Source organism: Thalassophryne amazonica, chromosome 13 (assembly GCF_902500255.1).
Source record: "Thalassophryne amazonica chromosome 13, fThaAma1.1, whole genome shotgun sequence".
NCBI lineage: Eukaryota > Metazoa > Chordata > Actinopteri > Batrachoidiformes > Batrachoididae > Thalassophryne > Thalassophryne amazonica.
Genome location: NC_047115.1, coordinates 21,889,542 through 21,913,906, shown reverse-complemented (window position 1 = coordinate 21,913,906; position 24,365 = coordinate 21,889,542). Strand labels below are relative to the sequence as shown.

The window sequence follows — 24,365 nt, the reverse complement described above, 5'->3', positions numbered from 1 at the left end:
AATTTTTCGTATGTCAGTACTTAAAAAATGTAGCATAACTGTAAACAGATTTTTCCCAAATGTCAAATGTCCTCCATATACCACATCAACCACATCTAGAACCCGTAGTTCCCCACGAGTCAGCCTCCCAGTTATTAGAAAGATGTGTGATAATGTGAATGACAGCGAGGAGTTGCATCAATGCCACAAAGCCCCCAAACTGATGCGACCTCACAGCCATGCAGGGCCCTGCAGTCGTGGCAACCACCACAGAGCAAACCATCTTTAACAGAGGACATACGCAGGGAAAGGACACTATTATCCCATTACGCTGTACACGTAGCCTGTGTACTGGAAATAAATCTCTATTCATACAAACATATTGTTATGGCTCTTCTGTATGTACGGGTGTTTTAATATCAACACCCTGATGTTCACGATAGATGAAACTGCCTGGAAATAAAAGCTGAAAAGCTGCTGTGTTTCCCTGAATTGCCAGACGTTAATGCTGCAGAGATCAAAATGACAGTGAAGTAAAACACAAGCTTGAGAATGTGAAACAGTCGAGCGCGATGAGTGAACTTGACAGCTTCATCTCCTTGCAGGTGTGAGATGAAGCTTGCAGATGGCTTTCTGTCCCTGACAGTGTCAATTATTCACAATTAATTGATCTTCCAAAAATTCATGTCAGAGCAGAAAACACAGGGATACTTTAATAACAGCAGAATTTTCACCTTTCTGCTGTTTCAAATATTTAAAGCTAGTGTGTAGGATTTAGTGCAATCTAGTGGTGAGGTTGCAGAATGCATTATGGCATCAATGGTCCAGTTTTACTTCCCTTACTGTTTTCTGTTCTTTGGTGATGGGGATTCATGCTCCCTTGCCTTCTGTTGTGAGGGTTATCAAACTCACTGTGTGAACATGGCGGCGTCCATGAGGGGGCCCGCTCCCATATAGATATGAAGGGCTCCTTCTAAGCTTATGAAAACACATGAAATTGTTGTTACATGTAATTAAGCACAAATTAACAGACTTTAATAAAGCTATATTCCATTTCTGCTAATAAGCATCCCTAAGTCTGACACACTGTAGCTTTAAGGGTAACGTGTCTCTGTCTTAAGTTATCTCCATAGTTCAGCTGTTCATGGGAGGCCGATGTCCTCAACAATGTGACTCTTGGCTGGCCTGAAGTCATGGCATATAACAGCCAACCTGTACAAATTCAGTATGACCGTCAGGAAGTTCTTGATGGCGAAGAAAATCAGCATCTGGTGGAAGACGTCAAAGTAGGTCATGACGGCCAGTCTGACGGCAAGGAAAGGCCCATCATGAATGAAGAGTGCCTCCAAGACAGACCACATGTCCGTGCTGTGTTTAGTCATGAGGGACAATTCCTGGAGGGCATGATTGTCTTCACCCTCTGGTTTGGAGTTCACCACTATGAAACAAATACAGATTAAAAAGAAATAAATAAAACAAGAGGTTGGTGGTAGAAATAACATTCCTAAAAAGAATCTTTGAGAGGCGTCATATTTCAGATTATGTGAAACATGCCCATATCATGATGTTTGCACCACCATGCTTCACTGTCTTCACTGTAAACTGTGGCTTGAATTCAGAGTTTGGGGGTCGTTTCACAAACTGTCTGCAGCCCTTGGACCCAATTTTACTCTCATCAGTCCACAAAATATTCCTCCGTTTCTCTTTAGGCCAATTGATGTGTTCTTTGGCAAATTGTAACCTCTTCTGCACATGTCTTTTATTTAACAGAGGGACTTTGCGGGGGATTCTTGCAAATAAATTAGCTTCACACAGGCGTCTTCTAACTGTCACAGCACTTACAGGTAACTCCAGACTGTCTTTGATCATCCTGGAGCTGATCAATGGGTGAGCCTTTGCCATTCTGGTTATTCTTCTATCCATTTTGATGGTTGTTTTCCATTTTCTTCCACGTCTTTGTTTTTTTTTTGTTCATTTTAAAGCATTGGAGAACATTGTAGATGAACAGCCTATAATTTTTTGCACCTGCGTATAAGTTTTCCCCTCTCCAATCAACTTTTTAATCAAACTACACTGTTCTTCTGAACAATGTCTTGAACGTCCCATTTTCCTCAGGCTTTCAAAGAGAAAAGCATGTTGTGTGGGCCGCTGAAGAGGAGGTACTGCTGGCCCACCACCACCAGAGGGCGCCCTGCTTGAAGTGCGGGCTTCAAGCACGAGAGGGCGTTGGAGCAACAGAGAGTGACAGCTGTCACTCGTCAACAGCACCAGCTGTCACTCATTCTACCATCACCATAAAAGCTGGATTGCAACTCCACCTCCCCGCCGAGAAATCAGCTACCACTCGAGGTAACCTTCTCTGCGGTAATTATTGTTGTAACTAAACATTGTTCTGTGTGCAGCCGTGTTCCTGTGGACTCAGTCTGAAGCTGGATTGGCGGATAGTGGGAGTGTGACATTTTTCGCCTCTCACTCCTTCCAGGGAAGAGACTGACAGGAGCTGCACGGGTGAAACTGTTTCTGGAGGTGGAGGTTCTCCCTCCCGGAGGAACTGATCAAGGGACGATTACTGGGTGTGTCTTCACACACCCACCATTAACTGTTTCTGTTTCTGCCAGCAGTACCTGGTCTGACAGCTGAAGACAGTGGCCACCTGGGACTCGGGACTTGGCGGCTGCGGTGTTCTTCAGATCCGCTGGCGGTGGAAGCCGTGTGGGATCCAGCTCTCCTCTGGACAGACGTCTTCTATCCTCGAGCCTGCCCACACGTCACCTTGTATACGATTGACTGTACTCCTCTATTGTTATTGTCTGTATTCCGTTGTGCAATTCACAACATTAAATTGTTACTTTTTGGCTCATCCATTGTCCGTTCATTAACGCCCCCTGTTGTGGGTCCGTGTCACTACACTCTCCCAACAAAGCATGGACAACAGGTGTTGGCTTCATCCTTACATAGGGGACACCTGATTCACACCTGTTTGTTCCACAAAGTTGACAAACTCACTGACTGAATGCCACACTACTATTATTGTGAACACCCCCTTTTCTACTTTTTTTTACTAATAGCCCAATTTCATAGCCTTAAGAGTGTGCATATCATGAATGCTTGGTCTTGTTGGATTTGTGAGAATCTACTGAATCTACTGGTACCTTGTTTCCCATGTAACAATAAGAAATATACTCAAAACCTGGATTAATCTTTTTAGTCACATAGCACTACTATTATTCTGAACACTACTGTAGCGCTCTGTGCTTTCCTGATACTGTCAAATCTCAGAAGTTAAGTCCTCATTACTAGTACTTGGCTGGGAGACCACTTTGGAACCTCAAGAGCTGCACATGTTTCTCCATGTAGAACTGCAGGTTTGTCAGGAAGGGTGTAAACCTGTGACAAATCCCAATGTGGATCTCTGTGGTGACCCTGATCAAGATGAGGTATATTCACAATCCTTTATCAAATGAATGCTGATATTGACGCATGTCCGAAGGATCGCCTTTGGGGTCATTTCCTTCACTTCTCAGACAGTGAATGAATAAATCATATGACAAACAGTACTGTTTTTGTCTGAGATCTGGGGAACTTGAATTCTAATGAGCCATGCAGTTACATATCTTTAGGCCCCTTCACACATAGTGTGAAGTTTGGACGAAGTGCACACTTAGTGTGGATGACGCAGGAATTGTGTGCAAACTGTGTAATGTTGTCCCAGCCTTCAATGCCTCGTACACCTGTTGCTACAACTATTTGGGCACACAAGTGTCTGAAAGACAAAGTGTGCGCTGTGCAAACCCATCGCACCCTCTCGCGGCAGGTGCTGGCCAAATTCCAGGTGACATGCACGAACATACCAATTGCATAGCACTTAGAAAATGTGTGGCCAGTCGCACTCTTGGCATGAGAACAGACTGCAGACAATCACTTTTGTATTCGCAGAGAAATTTGTCACACAGGAGTGTGGCTTTGGTGTGTGCACTGAGATGACAGGTGTGTCCTCCCACTGAAGCGGCTGTGGAAATCTGTGGATCTGGACATTCCAGCTGGACACCACATACTGTGTTTGGACAGACATGGACAAACAACTGCCCACTGTGAAGTGTGTGTGTCTGTTTGCTGTTATCAAGTGGACATAAATAAAAACATATATCACTGTGGCGATGTGCTGCAGCGAGCGAGTGCGAGGACGGTGCGCACATGGACAGGCTGCTCCCAGGTTGAAACGAACCGTCGGATCAGAACACGCAGCAGGTGATCTCACTGTCACGTCACCCACGTGAGCTCTGTTCCACATGGCGTGGGGTCCTGCGGAGTGTCGTCCACAAGGCACGCACACGTGGCCAGTTGGAGATACGCCAGCAGATGTGGACATGAATTACACGAGCAAACTGCTTCTCATTCATGTCATTTCATGACTGTATGTCTGAGACCATGGGACATTTACAGAAGAACAGATGGATCATATTTGTATTGCTTGCTTGATAAATGCAGTGTTTTTATATGGTGTGTGATTTAAAAATTTTTTATTGTAATACTTCCATGTCCTTCCTGATATGAGGCAGATTCCCGCAGCTTTCAAGGAACAGCTCCGTAGCTCAGTGGTAAAGTCTCTGATTGGCAATCAGAGCTTTTGGAAGGCACGAGTTCGCATCCAGTGTTTGCATCCACACTGTTTCGCTGTTTTCTTCCAAACTCCGTCCAAACTTCACACTACGTGTGAAGGGGCCATTAAGAATGTCCTTCATGAAGACATCTGACCGCCCTCCAATATAACTGAAATGAAAGATGAACATCTAATGCAAAAATTAATTCCAGTTGTGGATTTAGTTGATTTCAGGAGAGTGATGGTGATACTCTACTTTGCGTAAAACGTTCAAGTCAATTTGATTGGTACTCCGTTTGACTTGAGGTGATCTGATGTGGAGAAAGTTGACCACCAGAAGATCTTTAAGAGCTTGCCAATAACTGTGTAAATGCTGTGAAATGTGCTTGGCTTGATTTCCATTTTTGCTTGGTGCAAAGCTTTGTTGTGATTATTGTGATTATATCGTCCATGTACACCCTGATCAGAAGCCATGGAGGACCACTGTTCAGCCATCTAGTATGGCGGTCTGGTGATAATTTGTCTTGCCATTGTGAATTTCATGGGAGAGATGGTTCAACCTGCCACTGATACCTGCAGGAGCTGCCAGCAGCAGTGTATCTTTTGTTGCAACGCAAAATAGAAGCTCCTGGAATTAAGATTTGATATGCTGTATTATGGCCTCTGGTTCATGGAAACTGTTCAAGGCTGTCCAGAGCATGAGGCACTGATCCAAAGGCAATGCCCAGGTCTATAACTAGCCAGTACAATTTGTGTTTGCATTTGGTGTTACATGATAGCTGCATGTTCCAGACATTCTGTAAAGAGTATTTTACTTTTATTGTCTACATTCAGAAAGTTGATTTGCCCAAAGCGATTGATGGTTGAGGAGTTTATTTCTTTAGGAATCCTCTTGTGTTTTGCCATGATTTCCCAATAATTTGCTTTTCCCATGACTCTTTCATTAGATTCCAAACATATTTCAGGACAACTGGTGTATATTGTAAAGCATATATTATGGAACACCATTGGGCCTTGAGGTAGATCCTATTTTACGTGCTGAATTATGCTCTGAACCTTTTACCATGATAGGGGTTTAGTATCTATGTGGGTGTTGTTTTCTCAGACTTTCTGCCCATTACAAAATTGAGTCATTTTATTCCAGGGTGCAATAAATTTATTTCCTCCATTGTTTCATCAGTTGTTGTCTTAATTCTCACTAATCTCTACATAGGTGTTAACCTGACTCCAGAAAGGGCAAAGACTGTGCAGGTTTCTTTGTAACCACCAACACTACCAGGTGATTTCACAGACTACGTTTACATGCCATTAATGTTCGGGTTAAGGTCAATATTCCGGTGTCTGAATCATTAGGAATAACCCGTTTACATGCTTAAGCAGACAGAGTTACTCCTGTATACATGGTCACTGGTATCATTTGCAATATCCCCATCTAAACAGCGACACATGGACAACGTCCAGACGCACAGAGAACGTCATGACGCAAATATGCGTCATTTCCGTTTCTTCTTCCTTTTTCTACCGTCAATAAAAGACATTATATTCATGTCTTTCATGATATGATGAAGTATTCTGTTTCCTCCTCGCTCCAAACGTGTGGTGCTGTGCTGCCGCGTCTGGATTTCACCATACTTGTTTACCTCTGCTTCTGTGGTTTCCGGTGGGTTGCGCGCACCGCATACAAGTAGTTGCCGTACTCAAAAGACCAAGATTCCTTGCGGATAGGACATGTGCAGAACACAAAATAATGTTCCTTTCTATGGGGATAGTCCGATGCGCGTTTATATGACCTGATATTCGGGTTAGAAAAGGAGTAACCCAGGGGTCATATTCGGGTTTTTAAAAACCGGAATATGAGCATATTCGGGTTTTTGTGTTGTGTGGGCCGCCAGAAGAGGAGGTACTGCTGGCCCACCACCAGAGGGCGCCCTGCCTGAAGTGCGGGCTTCAGGTACGAGAGGGCGCTGCCGCCTCCAGGAACTGCCGAGGTGACAGCTGTCACCCATCAACCATGACAGCTGTCACTGATCATCTACATTACACCAGGAATAAAAGCAGGAAGACACCTCCACCACATCGCCGAGATATCATCTTCATTGAGAGGTAATATCCTCAGCCGTTTGTGTGGTACAATATAATTTGTATATTGTGAGTGTTTGCAGGAGTACTGGTACCTCTGTCGGTGGAAGCTGAGAGAGTGCTGGACGGCACTCTTTTCCCATAAGGAATCACTGCGGTACTCTGCAAGATATAGAGTGAGAGGTGGAGGTGGAATTCCCACCATAATTGTTACTGGGTGTACACACACCCACACTTGACTGTTTTTGTTTTCCGCCAGCAGTACCAGATCCGACACGCCGAGACGGTGGCCACCTGGGGACTTCGGGACTTGGCGGCTCCAGTATCCCTCGGGTTCGGTGGCGGTGGAAATCGTGTGGTTCCGGTTCGTCTCCAGACGGGCGTCTCCTATCGTCGAGCCTGCCCACACGACACCATTATTGATTGACTTGTATACATTCTGTAATCTGTGTTTGGTTGTGGCATTCACAACAGTAAAGTGTTCTAATTTAACTCCTTCTATTGTCCGTTCATTTACGCCCCCTGTTGTGGGTCCGTGTCACTACACTTTCCCAACATTTTGCGGGTGTTTACATGGCCATGCGCAACCGGGTTATTGCTAATATTCCAGTTATGAAAAGGTTATTGGCTGCTTGTAAACATATTTGATTAACAGCAGATGGGATGAGTTCATCAATGAAATCACCTGGTGGAGTTGGTAGTTACAACAAAGAATCCTGCACCCTCTTTGCCCTTTCTGAAGTCAGATTGACACCTTTATCTCTATGACATTAATATCATGAGAGAAAGAAACCATGATTTAAAAAAAAACTGAACAATCTGCTAGTTGTGTCAAACTTTAGAATAAAATAAAATCCAAAAGCTGGGTTCACAGTCATGTCTGGCAGATGTCATCGGAGAACTGAGCCATGTTGATATTAAAACTGTTAAATCAGCCAAAGCAATCGTTTTTGAATTACAGAACTGGACACATACAGACACCGAACTAATCACAAATACCCCCGCCCTGCTGAAAGTAGAAACAATCTCCTGATGTTCTCCCACCAGGATCTACTTTGCCTCACCACAGACTGGACATATACTTTTACAAACCCTGCATGACACCACCAATAGGTTTTCTATACAGACCCAGAACAGGCAATATGAAGCTCATATCTGGGAGTCGCCATGTTGGCAGTGCTGACTTTGGCTATGAACGAAAGAAGCCTCAACATGCCTCTATCTTTGAGGCCAAACCAGCATTAGCCTGTTAGCTTAGCTGGTTTGATGTGGGCATTAAAAGTTATGGGGCCACTTATTTTCTCAATAATCGTGCATTAATGGGAACTAACAGATCAAGCTACCGACAGCTGCTAAAAGTTCTAATTCTTTAGCATACAACACTAAATAACTTAATAAATTTCACCCCAGGTGAATATTGCAGCAAAGACATCTTAGATGATCCATTAGGACATTTCACCGCACAACAAGCCATATTGCTCCAGGTATTAAAACAAGAGACACAGCCCTTCCCAACAGCTCACTCACACATTAAATGGACTCTGAGCTAAAGACGCTATGAGAGTTGGACTCAGCTTAGCGAGCTGGCACTCAAACTGACCACGCCCCTAATTATGCATAACTTTATGGCTTAAAACGTCTCAGTTAGAAAAAAAAAAGATCTCGTACAGTTCTTTTTTTTTAACATTGTAAACATTTCTGCTCTAAAGTTGGACATTTTAACATGGACTTGCTCACTTTTGGAGCCAGCCTCATGTGGCCAGTCAAGGAACTGCAACTTTTTCTTCTTCTGGGTGGGCTTCATCGGAGATCATTGAAGCTAACTGCTGGTGCCTCATTGCTGAGACTGGATGGGATCAGGTGTGCACAGGTGAGTACTGTGACAGTGACTACACCCAGTCAAAATATGCATAAACGTATTAAACCGAGCAGCTGTAAGCACCTTCTGTGTTTATAAGTCATTCCAATATGCTGAGCACATTCACATAACGGCGACTCACAATCCTGCCCAGCGTGCACAACGAATGAGAAGTTTTATTTGTAAACACACTAAGTGCACTAAATGCATTATGACTGTAAAGATATACTTAACAGTATCAAGATTATGACTCTGAATGCTCATTTGGAAACAAAGCTGTGGTTATAAATAATTAAGATTGATGAGTGAAGATTGTCATTTTGAGAAAAAAAGTTACACCATCTGAACTTAATTTATTACTTTATTGGTCAGTTTTTTTTTTTTTTTATCTTATTTTCTTAACAGTCTGTGCTAAGTTCCCACAGACCCGAGATCCTGAAAGACATCAGCTAGTTGTGCCTCAACTGAAATGTAATGGTTTTATTTATGTTAAGAAGTAGAAAGATGGCCTGAATGAGTCTGTGTTGCGTGATGGCCGCGGCTCCGTGTGTGTGTGTGTGTGTGTGTGTGTGTGTGTGTGTGTGTGTGTGTGTGTGTGTGTGTGTGTGTGTGTGTGTGTGTGTGTGTGTGTGTTTACGTTGTAGTTTCTTTGCTTGCAGCAGTTGAGGCGACTCCTAAGTGGGAACAGTTGGCCAGTGTTCTGTATCAGGCATCAAGCCAGTTCTCTGATGCACTTTTTTCCCCTCACACTGACTTTCATATTCTGCATGAATATATATATATATATATGATAATATAATGTAAATATAAAATAATAATTTCTTATCAGATTTTATTGATTATGTTGTCAATGTGAAGTAAATGGTGGTACATATTGTTCATCATATCGTATTTAATTTCTGCTGCATTTTCTATGTATAACTGAAAGTGCTATGTTATTACTATTATTATTATTATTATTATTATTATTACCCATGTATACTCCATACTAAAGACAAGTTAAAGACAACATACATACACTTTGGTCGATTGTTGACAATACTAATAGCCCACTAAGTTGGTTCCACTCCTCCAGCCAATGCAAAGGAGTCGGAATCAGGTTATTTGGTCACGTGACTTTTAGTCAGGATTCTAACATTTTGCTGATTGGCTGAGACACGCCGCTCTCTGATTGGCTGCAGCCTTTGTTTACAACGTAACACTGGTACCACAGTCTCTGGAGGAGTGGAACCAACTTCCATTTTCGGCGGTTACGCCATAGCCAATCACAGAGCGTGGCGTGATAGCCAATAGCGGCCGACGTATCAGATGGACCAATCACAGCCATGTTTTCAAAACCATGCTACCAGTCTCTTTGTATAAGAGACTGTGGTACGAGTGCTAATAACCAACTTTAAAGTGTGGCAGTTGGTCAGATAAGCATTTTTAGAGGAACACTAAGCAGAATTAAGCGTTCTGGACAATGTCACAGAAAACCATTTCCTCCCCACATCACTCCTCCCTCAACTCCTTTTTAAGTAGTCTTACTGAGATATTTATCTTTTTTATAATTTTCATCTTATATGGTAAATTTTCTTATATGTTGCCCCTCGTGTCTACTTGTGTCTCCGTTTATCTGTGCAATTTTAGCATAAGCAGTTTCTTTTAGGGTTAATAAAGTCTTCTGATTCTGAAAAACTTGATTAACTTATAAGATTGGATTGTATCTGAAAATCCATTCAGTGTCTGAAGGCCGGTGTCACCGACCGAACGGTCCGCCCTACCTTCACTGTGCATGTGTCATTTCGGACCACAGCAGCACGTCTGAGTCCGACTCTCTACACCCAAAGCGATCAAAGGGAATAATGTGATTATTGTGAGGCCGCTTTAAGCAGAAACAAGGCAATAATTGGTGAGTCATTACTGATGCTCTGAGATGACGTAGGCACAGCAGCAGCTGCTGTGTGCTCTGATCGGTCCGCCGTCTTTTATTATGAAATAATGCTGAATTTATGTGGAAATGATTGTTGTACAAAAGCTTCAGATAGCTGTTACTGAGATAGATGATGACTGGAGTGCAGTTTGAAGCAGAAATGAGGCGATAATCAGTGAATCACGGCTGACACTCAGAAATGATGCTGCTGTGGTCCGAAATGACGCATGCACAGTGAAGGCAGGGCGGACCAATTTTTAGGGGGGACCATTAGTTGGCGACACTGGTTCTTAATCTACAGCCAGATTAGCTACAAATGAAGCAGACAAGAAGTTAGTATTTGTGGCTCGATGGGCGTTCCCAGGGCGTGGCCAGCTCATGATTGCTCGGACACCATGCCCGACTGTTTGATGGAACCAAGGTTCAATTGATTTGTTTCAGTAAAATGTGTCACAGTGATGTTCCTCTGTCGCTAGTGAGCTTGTTAACATCTTAGGAAGATGCAAAATAAAAGAAAAAAGAAAACATGGTATTTAGATTTAAAAGTGTTAATTTCTTGCTAACTGTTTGAAAATATAAGAAAAAACATACCAAACAGATTCACACATAAATACAGCTTTCTGGGAGCCTATTCCGTATTTGGCACTGCCGATCAGGTGGCACAATGACCACTTGATACTTGCCGCTGTAAAACGCTCACTCTGAATGAAAATGAATTGCAGCTCATCACTTTGCCTCTGTCTCTTGGAGCTAATGTGAACAAGGGGTTACTTCCACACTGCTGCATATCATATTGTCTTATTGCAGCATATCATACTGTCTTGACCAGCTTTTTAAACATGCATCTTGAAATTTCTTGCATGGCTGTTTCCCAATACTATCTTATATGTATATATAAACAGAGTAGAAGAAACCTGGAACTGAAGCAATTAGTCTAACATCATGTTGCTTAATGTGTTATTACTCATCGGAGGATATTACTATTTTATAAAAGAAAGTAATGACCTGGGCTTCCTGAGTGCTCAATGTTTTCTCCATTTCTTGATGCTTGATATAATCATTACTCTTCCATCTTTTCTCAGAATCAGAATTGCCTTTATTGTCATTGTAATTTACATTCCAACGAGATTTGAGTGCAACTCCAAAAGGTGCTTATCTGAGGTGCGAGTAATTAGCCAAATAAAAGATAATAAAATTTAACAAAATAAATTATCTGAATATATGCACTACTAAAAATAAAATGTGGACAAAATATAAAATGTAAAACAAGAAATTATGTACAACTGTGTTTTCTGTTTAGAGTCCAAGCATGTCACCTGACTACAGCAGTAAATTCAACCAACCACCTTCTTTCCCATGTGCAGCAGAGGCAACACACCATTCAGAGTTGGTGCATCAGAAATCTGCTGCATTGTTTAACTTGTAGAGTTCTTTTCTCTGGATCAGCCAGCAGTAACCCAAGAGTGAAGTAAGTGAATCCAGCTGTGTTCATACAGCTGGAAAGACCTGAATCAGAATATGTTATACCGGATTTGCTCCATGTGACACAGACTGGCAACGTCAGTGCTGTGGAAATGTCAAGAATGTACTGATTTTAGTGTAAACATGCCAAATATGATTTTTTACTTTCTTTGTTTTTAAAGTTCATACAAACTGTGGGACACTCACATACAGTAGTGTTCAGAATAATAGTAGTGCTATGTGACTAAAAAGATTAATCCAGGTTTTGAGTATATTTCTTATTGTTACATGGGAAACAAGGTACCAGTAGATTCAGTAGATTCTCACAAATCCAACAAGACCAAGCATTCATGATATGCACACTCTTAAGGCTATGAAATTGGGCTATTAGTAAAAAAAAAAAAAAAAAAGTAGAAAAGGGGTGTTCACAATAATAGTAAACAGGTGTGAATCAGGTGTCCCCTATTTAAGGATGAAGCCAGCACCTGTTGAGCATGCTTTTCTCTTTGAAAGCCTGAGGAAAATGGGACGTTCAAGACATTGTTCAGAAGAACAGCGCAGTTTGATTCAAAAGATGATTGGAGAGGGGAAAACTTATACGCAGGTGCAAAAAAATTATAGGCTGTTCATCTACAATGATCTCCAATGCTTTAAAATGGACAAAAAAAAAACAGAGACGTGTGGAAGAAAACGGAAAACAACCATCAAAATGGACAGAAGAATAACCAGAATGGCAAAGACTCACCCATTGATCAACTCCAGGATGAGTACAGACAGTCTAGAGTTACCTGTAAGTGCTGTGACAGTTAGAAGACGTCTGTGTGAAGCTAATTTATTTGCAAGAATCCCCCGCAAAGCCCCTCTGTTAAATAAAAGACATGTGCAGAAGAGGTTACAATTTGCCAAAGAACACATCAACTGGCCTAAAGAGAAATGGAGGAATATTTTGTGGACTGATGAGAGTAAAATTGTTCTTTTTGGGTCCAAGAGCCGCAGACAGTTTGTGAGACGACCCCCAAACGCTGAATTCAAGCCACAGTTCACAGTGAAGACAGTGAAGCATGGTGGTGCAAGCATCATGATATGGGCATGTTTCTCCTACTATGGTGTTGGGCCTATATATCACATACCCGGTATCATGGATCAGTTTGGATATGTCAAAATACTTGAAGAGGTCATGTTGCCTTATGCTGAAGAGGACATGCCCTTGAAATGGGTGTTTCAACAAGACAATGACCCCAAGCACACTAGTAAACAAGCAAAATCTTGGTTCCAAACCAACAAAATTAATGCCTCGCAGATGTGACGAAATCATGAAAAACTGTGGTTATACAACTAAATACTAGTGTAGTGATTCACAGGATTGCTAAAAAAGCAGTTTGAACATAATAGTTTTGAGTTTGTAGCATCAACAACAGATGCTACTATTATTGTGAACACCCCCTTTTCTACTTTTTTTACTAACAGCCCCATTTCATAGCCTTAAGAGTGTGCATATCATGAATGCTTGGTCTTGTTGGATTTGTGAGAATCTACTGAATCTACTGGTACCTTGTTTCCCATGTAACAATAAGAAATATACTCAAAACCTGGATTAATCTTTTTAGTCACATAGCACTACTATTATTCTGAACACTACTGTATATGCAGTTCTGGAGGTGAATTAGATGCATGCGTTGTGAGAACAGTCTGATCAGGTTCAGATTATTCACAAACATGAATCTGAACCATCCAGATAGGAGGGGTGGAAAAAAAACCCCGCAAGTGTGGCAAACAAACCAGTCCAGCTGTTAATGTAAACATAGCCTAAGTGTTTAAGTACACCCATGTCAAATGATTAGAATATTAGAGCTGAAACACGATATTCTCTGCATGATTTAATCAAGGCTCCTGTCGTAAAAACAGATTTTAGATTTGACAAAGATGATTTCAGCTGGACTACATTTCATTGTTTACTGACAACGCTGGCTGGGATGCCACTGACTCTGCAATGTTTGTGCCAATTTTTAAACATGCTGTTTAGATTGTCTCACACTGGGGAAAAGTTCTGCGCAACAACATACGGCTGTAATTGGTTAAGGACCAAAGTTATTGGCTTTACAGAATTATGGGAGATGTCACAGTCACAAACAAGCACTCACCGGCCAGATGTAGTGGGAACTGTAACATGCTCCACGTCCATACTCCTAAGACAATGTAGACCAGCTGAGAGCTGTTCCCTCTGACAAGGACATATGGAAAACATAGGAAGAGTCTGGGTTTGATTACCAGGAATCAAATGACACTCAAATACATTTTCTCAGCACACATGAGAAGATTTAGTCAAATAATTTCAATGTCATGTCTTTTGAGATATACAGGAAAGCTTAAAGCATACACACACGCACACACACACACCCACACACCCACACACACACACACACACACACACACACACACACACACACACACACACACACACACACACACACACACACACACACACACACACACACACACACACACACACAACACACACAATATGATGAACGTGTCACCCACTTGACATCTGACAGCGTCTCACTCGTAAATTCGAGGATGTCCGCTGCTGTACCAACAAAAATCAGAAGGAGCTGAGACAGTTCGTCACGTGTGACTCCGCCCCCCAAAGGGAGAAGCCACTTTCCCAATATGAGGAGGATGAGCAAGATCTGATGGAGAGCCAGGATCCATTCATTGGGACAGACCACTGAGAAAATCTGGTCAAAATGCTGCAAAAATCATGAAATTTTTTAAAGATCACTAATCAGAAATAAATACAGATATTAATCAATAAGTTGAAAGAATTAAGGATGTCAAGGTGCGGGATAAACTGAAGGTAATCTCATGTCTGAGTGGGTTTAAACTTGCATCTTTCTATGTGTACAGGCAATATTGGAACTTTTGAACTGCGGAACTCACTTCACTGAAAAACGGGGCATCTTGGGGTTAAGTTGGAGGTAGACCTGGGGTGGGGTGAGCTAATGCCCCGGAAAGCTTCTGCTTCAATAACTGATCTGGCATCAGTACAATCACTGACTTATAAATGCTGTATGTTTCAGTGTGGCAATCCCAGCCAACAGCAAAATCAGGAAGAAGGAGCACAAGAAAATCAAGAACTACCAAGGGCTGAAGGAACAACTGGAGCGGATGTGGAAGATATAGTCCAAAGTGGTCCTAGTTGCAACAGAAGTATTCTATCACTAATGCGCTTGCACATGAGGTGGGTAATGTTTTGACTTTACTTGTGTATAGAGCATTGAGGTAACTTATTTTATGATTTGGCACTGGATAAATAATTGATTTAAATCAATTCAAACAAATTTCAGATCTATGCTGCCATAAACTGAAACAAAAAGCATTATTTTGGGTGAACTACGCCATGCTTTTATTAAATTACTGTTCAGTTACTTTTGCAGCACTTTTACTTGTGGAATCATGTGTGAGGCTGCACACCAACAAAGTACGGTTAATAGGATTTCTTCATCTGTACAGGACTGCTCCGTTAATGAAAAAAGATTAAATTCTCTTTGTTTTTTTTGGGGGGGGGATTTAAATTTCTAATTTCATTTTTTTTTTTTAACTGACATCCTCATAAAGAAAAAAATAACATTAACCTTTCTGCAGAAACACCTTTTCAAACACCTTTTCTCGTTTATAAGTTCTTGCAGTGCATTATTGGTAATTCTGATGCCAAAAGTACTGCAGGTACCTCAGTGGAATAAGGCATTTGGCTACCAATATGCAGACCTGGGTTTGATTCCTAGTCACGCAGTCTATCTGAGTCCTTGGACAAAACACTTCATCTGATCTGTCTCAGTCTACTCAGCTGTAAATGTGTACCAACGTTTGGCTGGGGAAGTAACTTGCATTGGACAGGTGTCCTGCCCAAGTTTCAGACTCATCAGCTTCACGCTACAGAATCTCTGGATAGGCACTAATGGGCTTCAAAGCCTACGTAGGACTTATTTATGTTAAACCTATCATTACCTCCTGCGGGTAGTAATAGATATACTCAGTGTTAGATTGTATTAGTATTGCCGTGGAATCTCTGACCAAGAAGAGATTTTAAGGCTTGTACATTACTAATTTTTGTTCTGTTTTCTTATCTTCTGAGAAGTTTCTTTTCCCAAACCCTACTCTCCCACTCCCCTCTCCACCCTCCTCTGTCCATGTCTTTACAGACAGATTTGTCTGGGGTTAAGGTATCTCAAACCGCTGTTGCTGACTCCATCCTGGGACTTTTTCAACATGTGGAGGCAGATGTGTCTGTTCCCTGCTTGCTGAGGTCAGTCTCCCAGAGTCACATCCGGAGGTCTCTGATAAGTCCTTTTTATTTTCACATTTTATATGTTAGTTTCATCATTTGTTTTTTCTTTTCCTCGAAACTGCAGCAATGGGTGTCTAGGGAGTTCTCATCATCTTGATGAAAACATTCAGGGACAGGGGGTATCGTAAAACCTCCAGAGACATTCTGTGATTTTCAGGATGTATAAATAAAATTCAGCTGAACTGAAAAGTCAGAAATAAATACTTGAAATAACACTGTCAAAAACACAATGCAAATTCTATAAAAGTCCCACAAGTAACTAAATATAAAATGGAACCACAAAATACAATTGATCATTCTACTGCAAAACATAGATACTTTTGTATCCAAAAACAACACATGGACTTCATTAAAAAGCAGATAAATATAATCTAGAGTGAAGAGTCATCTCACGTGTGACTGCTGAGCATTGCAAATGAAATTTCAAATTTATATTATCAGTCAAAATGCAGAGTCACCTTGCCCGTTTCATTAAAATAAAAATATGACTCACATATCTTCAACATTCACTTCATTAAACTGTGGAAAGAACTTCTCAAGAAGAAATGAGGGAGCAAAAACTTTACAGAGAGATTCATTACAGTGTAGTAGCACACTGCTTTACATTTTTGTTGACTACAGGTTTTGCTCAGTTTCGCTACCAATCATGTCTTGTGTAATCTGTGCTGTTAAGTTAGCAGTTCCCAAGAAAGATGATACAACTTAAAAAAAACATGACGTGTCTTTGCTTAGCGTCTCACTGGATTTACTTATTTATTTACTGATTAATTTTCAATCTTTTGAAGTATCAGTTGCACTTACCTTGAGGTAGTCTTGGTTTGTGAGATTTGTCCACGTCTCATTTATAGTAATCACCCCACGCACGTTTGCCCAAGAGTCGAGCCTTTTGCACTGGAAAAAGTCAACAGTCTTTTACCACATTGCTTGTAATTTTCAGCCTATTTAAAACCTCAAAATTTTCTAGTTTAAAGGTGATTTGATAAAACACTAAATCATGTGGAAAAAGCAGGCTTTTTGCAAATGTTCTGTCCACATTTGCAAACCTTCTATCTACATTGTCCATTAAATTACTGCATATGTCTGGAAAACGTCCAGACTTTTTAAAAGCAGAAATTAGAGTTATTTGGATTTTAGTACCTCAGAGTCACCGGCAGGATTTTCTTGGTAGTGAAGCTCCAAGATCCAGATGGAGGGAATAATACTGATGAGAAACAAGAAAATTGGGGGAGAAAACCTGCAAGACAGCCAACAGCACACCAGCATTGGCACCTCAAGACACGCTAAGATACCGATCATAGAATGACATCATGCATTTAGCATTAAAAACACACTCCACAAAGTAATTATGTTTTCACAGACTCCAGTGATCTCATATTGGACAATACATACTGCAGTTTGATACGTTATTATCGTGTTGACTTGATAGGGGAGTTGTGGGTTGTTGTCACAATGCTTATTATCTTGTTCCCTAACAGTCATTATTATAACGTGTCAGTGTGACAATTTTCAGCCAAGTTGGCCAAGAATTCACTTCAGTGACAGCAAAAATGCTCTTCAAATTATTGTTGTTAAATTATTGCTGGAAACACCAACAACTTAACATCCCAAATAAAATATAATCTACAGATACAAAGTCTTGTAGTAAATAAAATAATATAGTGCATAACTAAATACCTGAGTGCAATAACCCATTATAAGCAAACTTACACCATAAATTTTAAAAGAATCATACCTGGAATCAAAGTTAAGTTTCTACTTGTAATTTCAAAGCGAACAGTTTAACTTTGACCTAAAGCAAAAGACAGTATGTTCGCCTAAAAAATTCAAAGTAGTTTTAAATTTGCGGTATTTTATAATTTTGTGTACCGATAATCTCACATTATTTGTGTACTCACATTTGTTTACTAATTATTACTGTTGATCAGTATTTCAGAGAACTGCATTTTCACCAAAATGAGGCTAAAACAGGTACTTATTTTCCCTATACAAGCACATTTTGCACATTAAAATGTCCCAAGCTAGTTGCATCTACTCTTCATATGGATAATTTATCAATCAGTTATGAAAACCAATCACTATTAAAAATAAAATGTTGTGCTTTGTGTGATTCAAGAACATTTGAAATTTTATGCTGTAGTAGTAGTACAGAGGTCTAACAGCTAAAGTCTAAATATAATCATCTTGTATATGAATAGTAAATCTAAAATGTCTCACTTTAAGAAGTGTTAGAGAATAGGAGACCCGAAGACAAAGTAAATAAGTATAAATAAAATATAGTAAGCAAAAAGGCAGTCTACTCCAGTCAGAAGGTTGGGGTTATGGCTAACTATATTTTAAATTAAGATTTTTTTTCTGAAACCCAACTGGACCTTCTGAAAATAAGGGTGTCACCAAAATTTAAGTTAACATTCTAGCATGCTAGCACTCAAACATATGTGATTTTAGCAGCTGGAGCTATGCTAATACTTGCTGTTTTAAGAAAGAAAACGAAAATCAATCAATCAATCAACTTTTTTCTTATATAGCGCCAAATCACAACAAACAGCTGCCCCAAGGCGCTCCACACTGCAAGGCAAGGCCATACAATAACCATGAAAAACCCCAACGGTCAAAACGACCCCCTATGAGCAAGCACTTGGCCACAGTGGGAAGGAAAAACTCCCTTTTAACAGGAAGAAACCTCCAGCAGAACCAGGCTCAGGGAGGGGCAGTCTTCTGCTGAGACTGGTTGGGGCTGAGGGAAAGAACCAGGAGAAAGACATGCCGAGAAGGGGGGCAGAGATCGATCACTAATGATTAAATGCAGAGTGATGCACACGGAGCAAAAAAAGAAAGAAACAGTGCATCATGGGAACCCCCCCACAGTCTACGTCTAAAGCAACATAACCAAGGGATGGTCCAGGTAACTATAAGCCTTAGCGAAAAGGAAAGTTTTAAGCCTAATCTTAAAAGTAGAGAGAAAATGAATAGCTGTTAAATTAAATGCTAACAGTTTGGTAGAAATTTAAGTAAAAGATAAAAAAAAAAAAATTAGTAAGGCGTATTCTCATCAAGTTGGTGGTAAAACAGTAACTATAGTGCTAGCTGACAGTGTAAGTTTACATAAGACGGAAAAACAAAGGTCCTGTAAGACCTGAAAATAAGAGTACATTAATCAATGTAACAATAAGCAGTAAGTACACAGAAAGCAACCATTTATTAAGGGTTTTCATACATTTTATAACAATGAACACCAATGATAACCAAAGACATAAGGTAACTTTTAATTAACTGTTAGTTAATGTGTATTACTGCATTAACTTGTGTCAATGAATGTACCCTTATTGGAAAGTGTTTTGAATTTGACTTTTTATCTTTCAGGTTGTGACTCAAAGAATCAACTGAATAACACTGACATTAATCCCTATGATTGGTACATATTAAACAAATACACAACTCTTTACCACTCAGTAACTTGCCATTCTGGAGGACAACTTTATAGTTTACAATAGTGTATTTTAGTGTTGTTTTTTTAAATTGTATTTTAGTCTGTCAAGCACTTTATTTATTTGTATGCTGTTAGTGTTGTCAATAACATTATTATCATTATTTATATTATTATTATTATTATTAGTAGTAGTAGTAGTAGTGGTAGTAGTAGTGGTAGTAGTGGTGGTGGTATCTTAGATAAAAGTACATTTATGAATAAATTAAGTACATTTAAATTAAGTACATTTCAGTGTCTTAAAGCATTAAAATAATAATCTATTTTCTATATGAATTCAAGTTAAGCTTTTCCCATCCACCTCTGACCTACAACTCCTAAAACAATAGAAGCAGGATGCAAACTTTGGGAGAGGTAGCAACAAAATAAAATAAATAAATAAATGAACAAAATAATAAATCTACACAAAGAATTCAACTTACCATTTATAATCTTGTCCTTTTCTCCTTTTCAAAGTGATGATCATTTCAACGACCAGAGGCAGAAAGAGGAAAGTGAGGAGCCAGTAAGTAGAGTCAGCCTTCACCCAGGTCACCCTCCAGACTCCAATCAGGGAGACCAGGATAAATAAAAGTCTGGTCACAACCGCACATGTGAACTTGACCAGGATCATTATGCTGCTGCAGCTGTCCCGTTATTCTCCAAAAGCTCCTCTGCAGTTTGCAAGAGAACTGAAAAAAATGCTGCTGGTTGTGGTTTGTCGAAGAATGTCCACATAGTGTCGCTGCTGCTAAGCCCCGCCTATAGGAAGAGGGTCCAGTTTTCCGGAAAGGGGCTCAGTCCGCCCCTGCTGAGTGAGTCCCGTCTTTGTGTGCGGATACTGACAATGCAAGCTGTGTCACAGATTGACTAAGTCCATTAAAAAACTTCTTGCTTGCACAGGAGGGGGCAGCACCACATCAGCATCCGCTGCTGGTTTCACTTCAGGAAAACCACTTTATAACCTCAGAGAGGAGAGATTCCAGCAGGGCCGTATGCAGGATTCTCTTGAAAGGGGCTGTGCTCAGGGGGCCAAGCATAAAGCGAGTGCACACATGCAAATTAATGATTATTTAAAGGTGTTATCTTAATTAACAAGCTAATGTAAGCCTCTGTGTGTGTTAAAAACCGATATTGAAGTTTGTGGCAAAATACTCTGCTTAAAATAACACCATTTTGTGTGCCCAATGGTGTGTTAAGTTAACATTGTTTGCCTTATTGAGATATATAGAGTTCCGAAATTTAAGATGAACTGTTTTAAAAAGTCATTTGTGCTGACGTCAATCAGACTTCTGAATAAGATTGTGGATCTAAGATTGTGTGGAATAAGACTGTGTGGCTCCATGGTATTTATTGTAGGGAAAGTGTGCAATATGGGGGGGATTGTCTGTTATATTGGTGGTTGAGGTGTCATATTTACATTCATATTTATGTGGGGTGTTTATATTGGATGGGGTTTTTATTGTTGTATGGATTTTATTGTTGTTATTGTGTTTTTTCTTTTAATTGTTTTTATCATTGTTCTCCATTGTTCTCCTGGGGGATTTCAACGCCCATGTGGGCGGCGACAGTGAGACCTGGAGGGGGGTGATCGGGAAGCACAGCCTCCCCGATCTTAACCCGAGTGGTGTTCAGTTGTTGGGCTTCTGTGCTAGTCACAGTTTGTCCATCACGAACACCATGTTCGAGCACAAGGGTGTCCATAAGTGCACATGGCACCAGGACACCCTGAGACGGAGGTCAATGATTGACTTTGTAGTCGTATCATCTGACCTTCGGCCACATGTCTCGGACACTCGAGTGAAGAGAGGGGCTGAGCTGTTGACCGATCACCACCTGGTGGTGAGTTGGATCCGCTGGGAGAGGAGGAAGCCAGTCAGACCTGGCAGGCCCAAACATATTGTGAGGGTCTGCTGGGAACGACTGGCGGAACCCTCTGTCAGTGAGGTCTTCAACTCCCACCTCCGGGAGAGCTTCTCCCAGATCCCGGAGGAGGTTGGAGACATGGAGTCCGAGTGGACCATGTTCTCCACCTCCATTGTCGATGCGGCCGCTCGTAGCTGTGGTCACAAGGTCTCTGGTGCCTTTCGCAGCGGCAATCCCCGAATCCGGTGGTGGACGCTGGAAGTAAGGGATGCCGTCAAGCTGAAGAAGGAGTCCTACTTATCTTTGTTGGTAGATGGGACCCCGGAGGCAGCTGACAGGTACTGGCAGGCCAAGCGTGCCGCAGCCTGTGCGGTCGCAGAGGCAAAAACACGGGTCTGGGAGGAGTTTGGGGAGGCCATGGAGGAGGACTATTGGTCAGCCTTGAAGAGATTCTGGCAAACCGTCCGACGCCTCAGGAGGCAGAAGCAGCTCTCCACCAGCACTGTTTACGGTGCGGGTGGGGAGCTGTTGACCCTGAGTGGGGATGTTGTTGAGCGGTGGAAGGAGTACTTCGAGGATCTCCTCAATCCCATCGTCACGTCTTCCGAAGAGGAAGCAGAGACTGGGGACTCAGAGGCGGACTCATCCATTACCCAGGCCTAAGTCACCGAGGTGGTTAGAAAGCTCCTCAGTGGCAAGGCTCCTGGGGTGGATGAGATCCGTCCTGAGTACCTTAAGTCTCTGGATGTTGTGGGACTGTCTTGGCTGACACGCCTCTGCAACATCGCGTGACGATCGGGGACAGTGCCTCTGGATTGGCAGACCGGGGTGGTGGTCCCTCTGTTTAAGAAGGGGGACCGGAGGGTGTGTTCCAACTATAGGGGGATCACACTCCTCAGCCTCCCCGGTAAAGTCTATTCCAGGGTACTGGAGAGGAGAATTCAACCGATAGTCGAACCTCGGATTCAGAAGGAGCAGTGTAGTTTTCGTCCTGGTCGCGGCACACTGGACCAGCTCTACATGCTCCATCGGGTGCTTGAGGGTTCATGGGAGTTCGCCCTACCAGTCCACATGTGTTTTGTGGATCTGGAGAAGGCATTTGACCGTGTCCCTCGGGGCACCCTGTGGGGAGTGCTCCGGGAGTACGGGGTCCGGGGTCCTTTGCTAAGGGCTATCCGGTCCCTGTACGACCACAGCAAGAGCTTGGTTCGCAAACCTGTTTCCAGTGCACGTTGGCCTCCGCCAGGGCTGCCCTTTGTCACCGGTTCTGTTCTTTATTTTTATGGACAGAATTTCTAGGCGCAGCCAGGGTGTAGAGGGGGTCTGGTTTGGGAATCACAGAATCTTGTCTCTGCTGTTTGTGGACGATGTGATTCTGTTGGCTTCGTCAAGTCAGGACCTTCAGCGTGCACTGGGGAGGTTTGCAGCCGAGTGTGAAGCGTCCGGGATGAAAATCAGCACCTCCAGATCCGAGGCCATGGTTCTCGACCGGAAAAAGGTGCTTTGCCCTCTTCAGGTCGGTTTAGTGTCTTTGCCTCAAGTGGAGGAGTTTAAGTATCTCGGGGTCTTGTTCACGAGCGAGGGACGGATGGAGTGTGAGATCGATAGACGGATTGGTGCAGCATCTGCAGTGATGCGGTCGCTCTCGATTTACCGATCGATCTACGTTCCGATCCTCACCTATGGTCATGAGATTTGGCTCATGACCGAAAGAATGAGATCACGAGTACAAGCGGCCGAGATGAGTTTCCTCTGCAGGGTGGCTGGGCGCTCCCTTAGAGATAGGGTGAGGAGCTTGGTCACTCGGGAGGAGCTCGGAGTCGAGCAGCTGCTCCTCCACATCGAAAGGAGTCAGTTGAGGTGGCTCGGGCATCTTTTCCGGATGCCCCCTGGACGCCTCGCTGGAGAGGTGTTCCGGGCACGTCCCATTGGGAGGAGACCCCGGGGAAGACCCAGGACACGCTGGAGGGACTACATCTCTCGGTTGGCTTGGGACCGCCTTGGGGTTCCCCCTGAGGAGCTGGGGGAGGTGTGTGTGGATCAGGAGGTTTGGGCGGCTTTGCTTGAGCTGCTGCCCCCGCGACCCGACTCTGGATAAAGTGGAAGAAAATGGATGGATGGATGGATGGATTGTATGCAGTATATGAGTCCAAGAAGAATTTCCCTTTTTGGGATAATAAAGTAAATTGTATCATATCGTATCTCATTATTCCTTGTGCACCAGAGAGTTGCTGTAGACAAAACAACATAGAGAATCCACATGATGACAATTGCAAATGAACATTATACTACTAAAATGTATTCATCACATTAATAAGAGACTGCATGCATGAGACCCTGAAAACTTGCTAAAACAAATATTCCAAATAATCCATGTCTGCTACATTTGCCCTGCGTGGAATTTAATAAACACAAACTGAATTTCAGACATTTTAGATTCTGGAACAAATTGGACAAACAGCGCTGTAAAGGGCAATAATCAGGACATTAAAGAGCAAACTTTACTTTCCCCCAGAACGATTCTTTTTGAAAATAACAGAGAAACAACCTGAGCATCTTGCATATTAACATAAAACAGACATAATAACAATGTCTAAAAACCCAGATAATATATTCATAAGAGTTTTAGGCACAATATACAAAGAGTTTTATGTTGCGATGTTAATGCTGTTGTCCTTGTGCAGCGGTTAAAGTGCAGCCTGATCAGACCATCTCAATGCATTTCTCAGTGTTGACATCTCGCAGCACGGCGAACTCTTTGAAGTTTTGCGAGATTTTGCGGGATTTGAAACCTCAGTA

At 42.0% G+C, this 24,365-nt stretch overlaps 1 protein-coding gene across 1 annotated transcript; it reads right to left on the bottom strand.

Moving 5' to 3' along the window:
- Nucleotides 1-834: 834 nt before the first annotated feature.
- LOC117523893 (transmembrane protein 26-like) lies at nt 835-20,556 on the bottom strand. The gene is made up of 6 exons (XM_034185515.1): nt 20,144-20,556; nt 17,375-17,471; nt 17,039-17,128; nt 14,431-14,639; nt 14,031-14,110; nt 835-1,417 (listed from the first exon to the last, which is right to left on the bottom strand). The coding sequence occupies exons 1-6, from the start codon at nt 20,332-20,334 to the stop codon at nt 1,122-1,124; spliced, it is 963 nt and encodes a 320-aa protein (XP_034041406.1). The 5' UTR covers nt 20,335-20,556; the 3' UTR covers nt 835-1,121.
- Between the last annotated feature and the right edge of the window lie 3,809 nt (nt 20,557-24,365).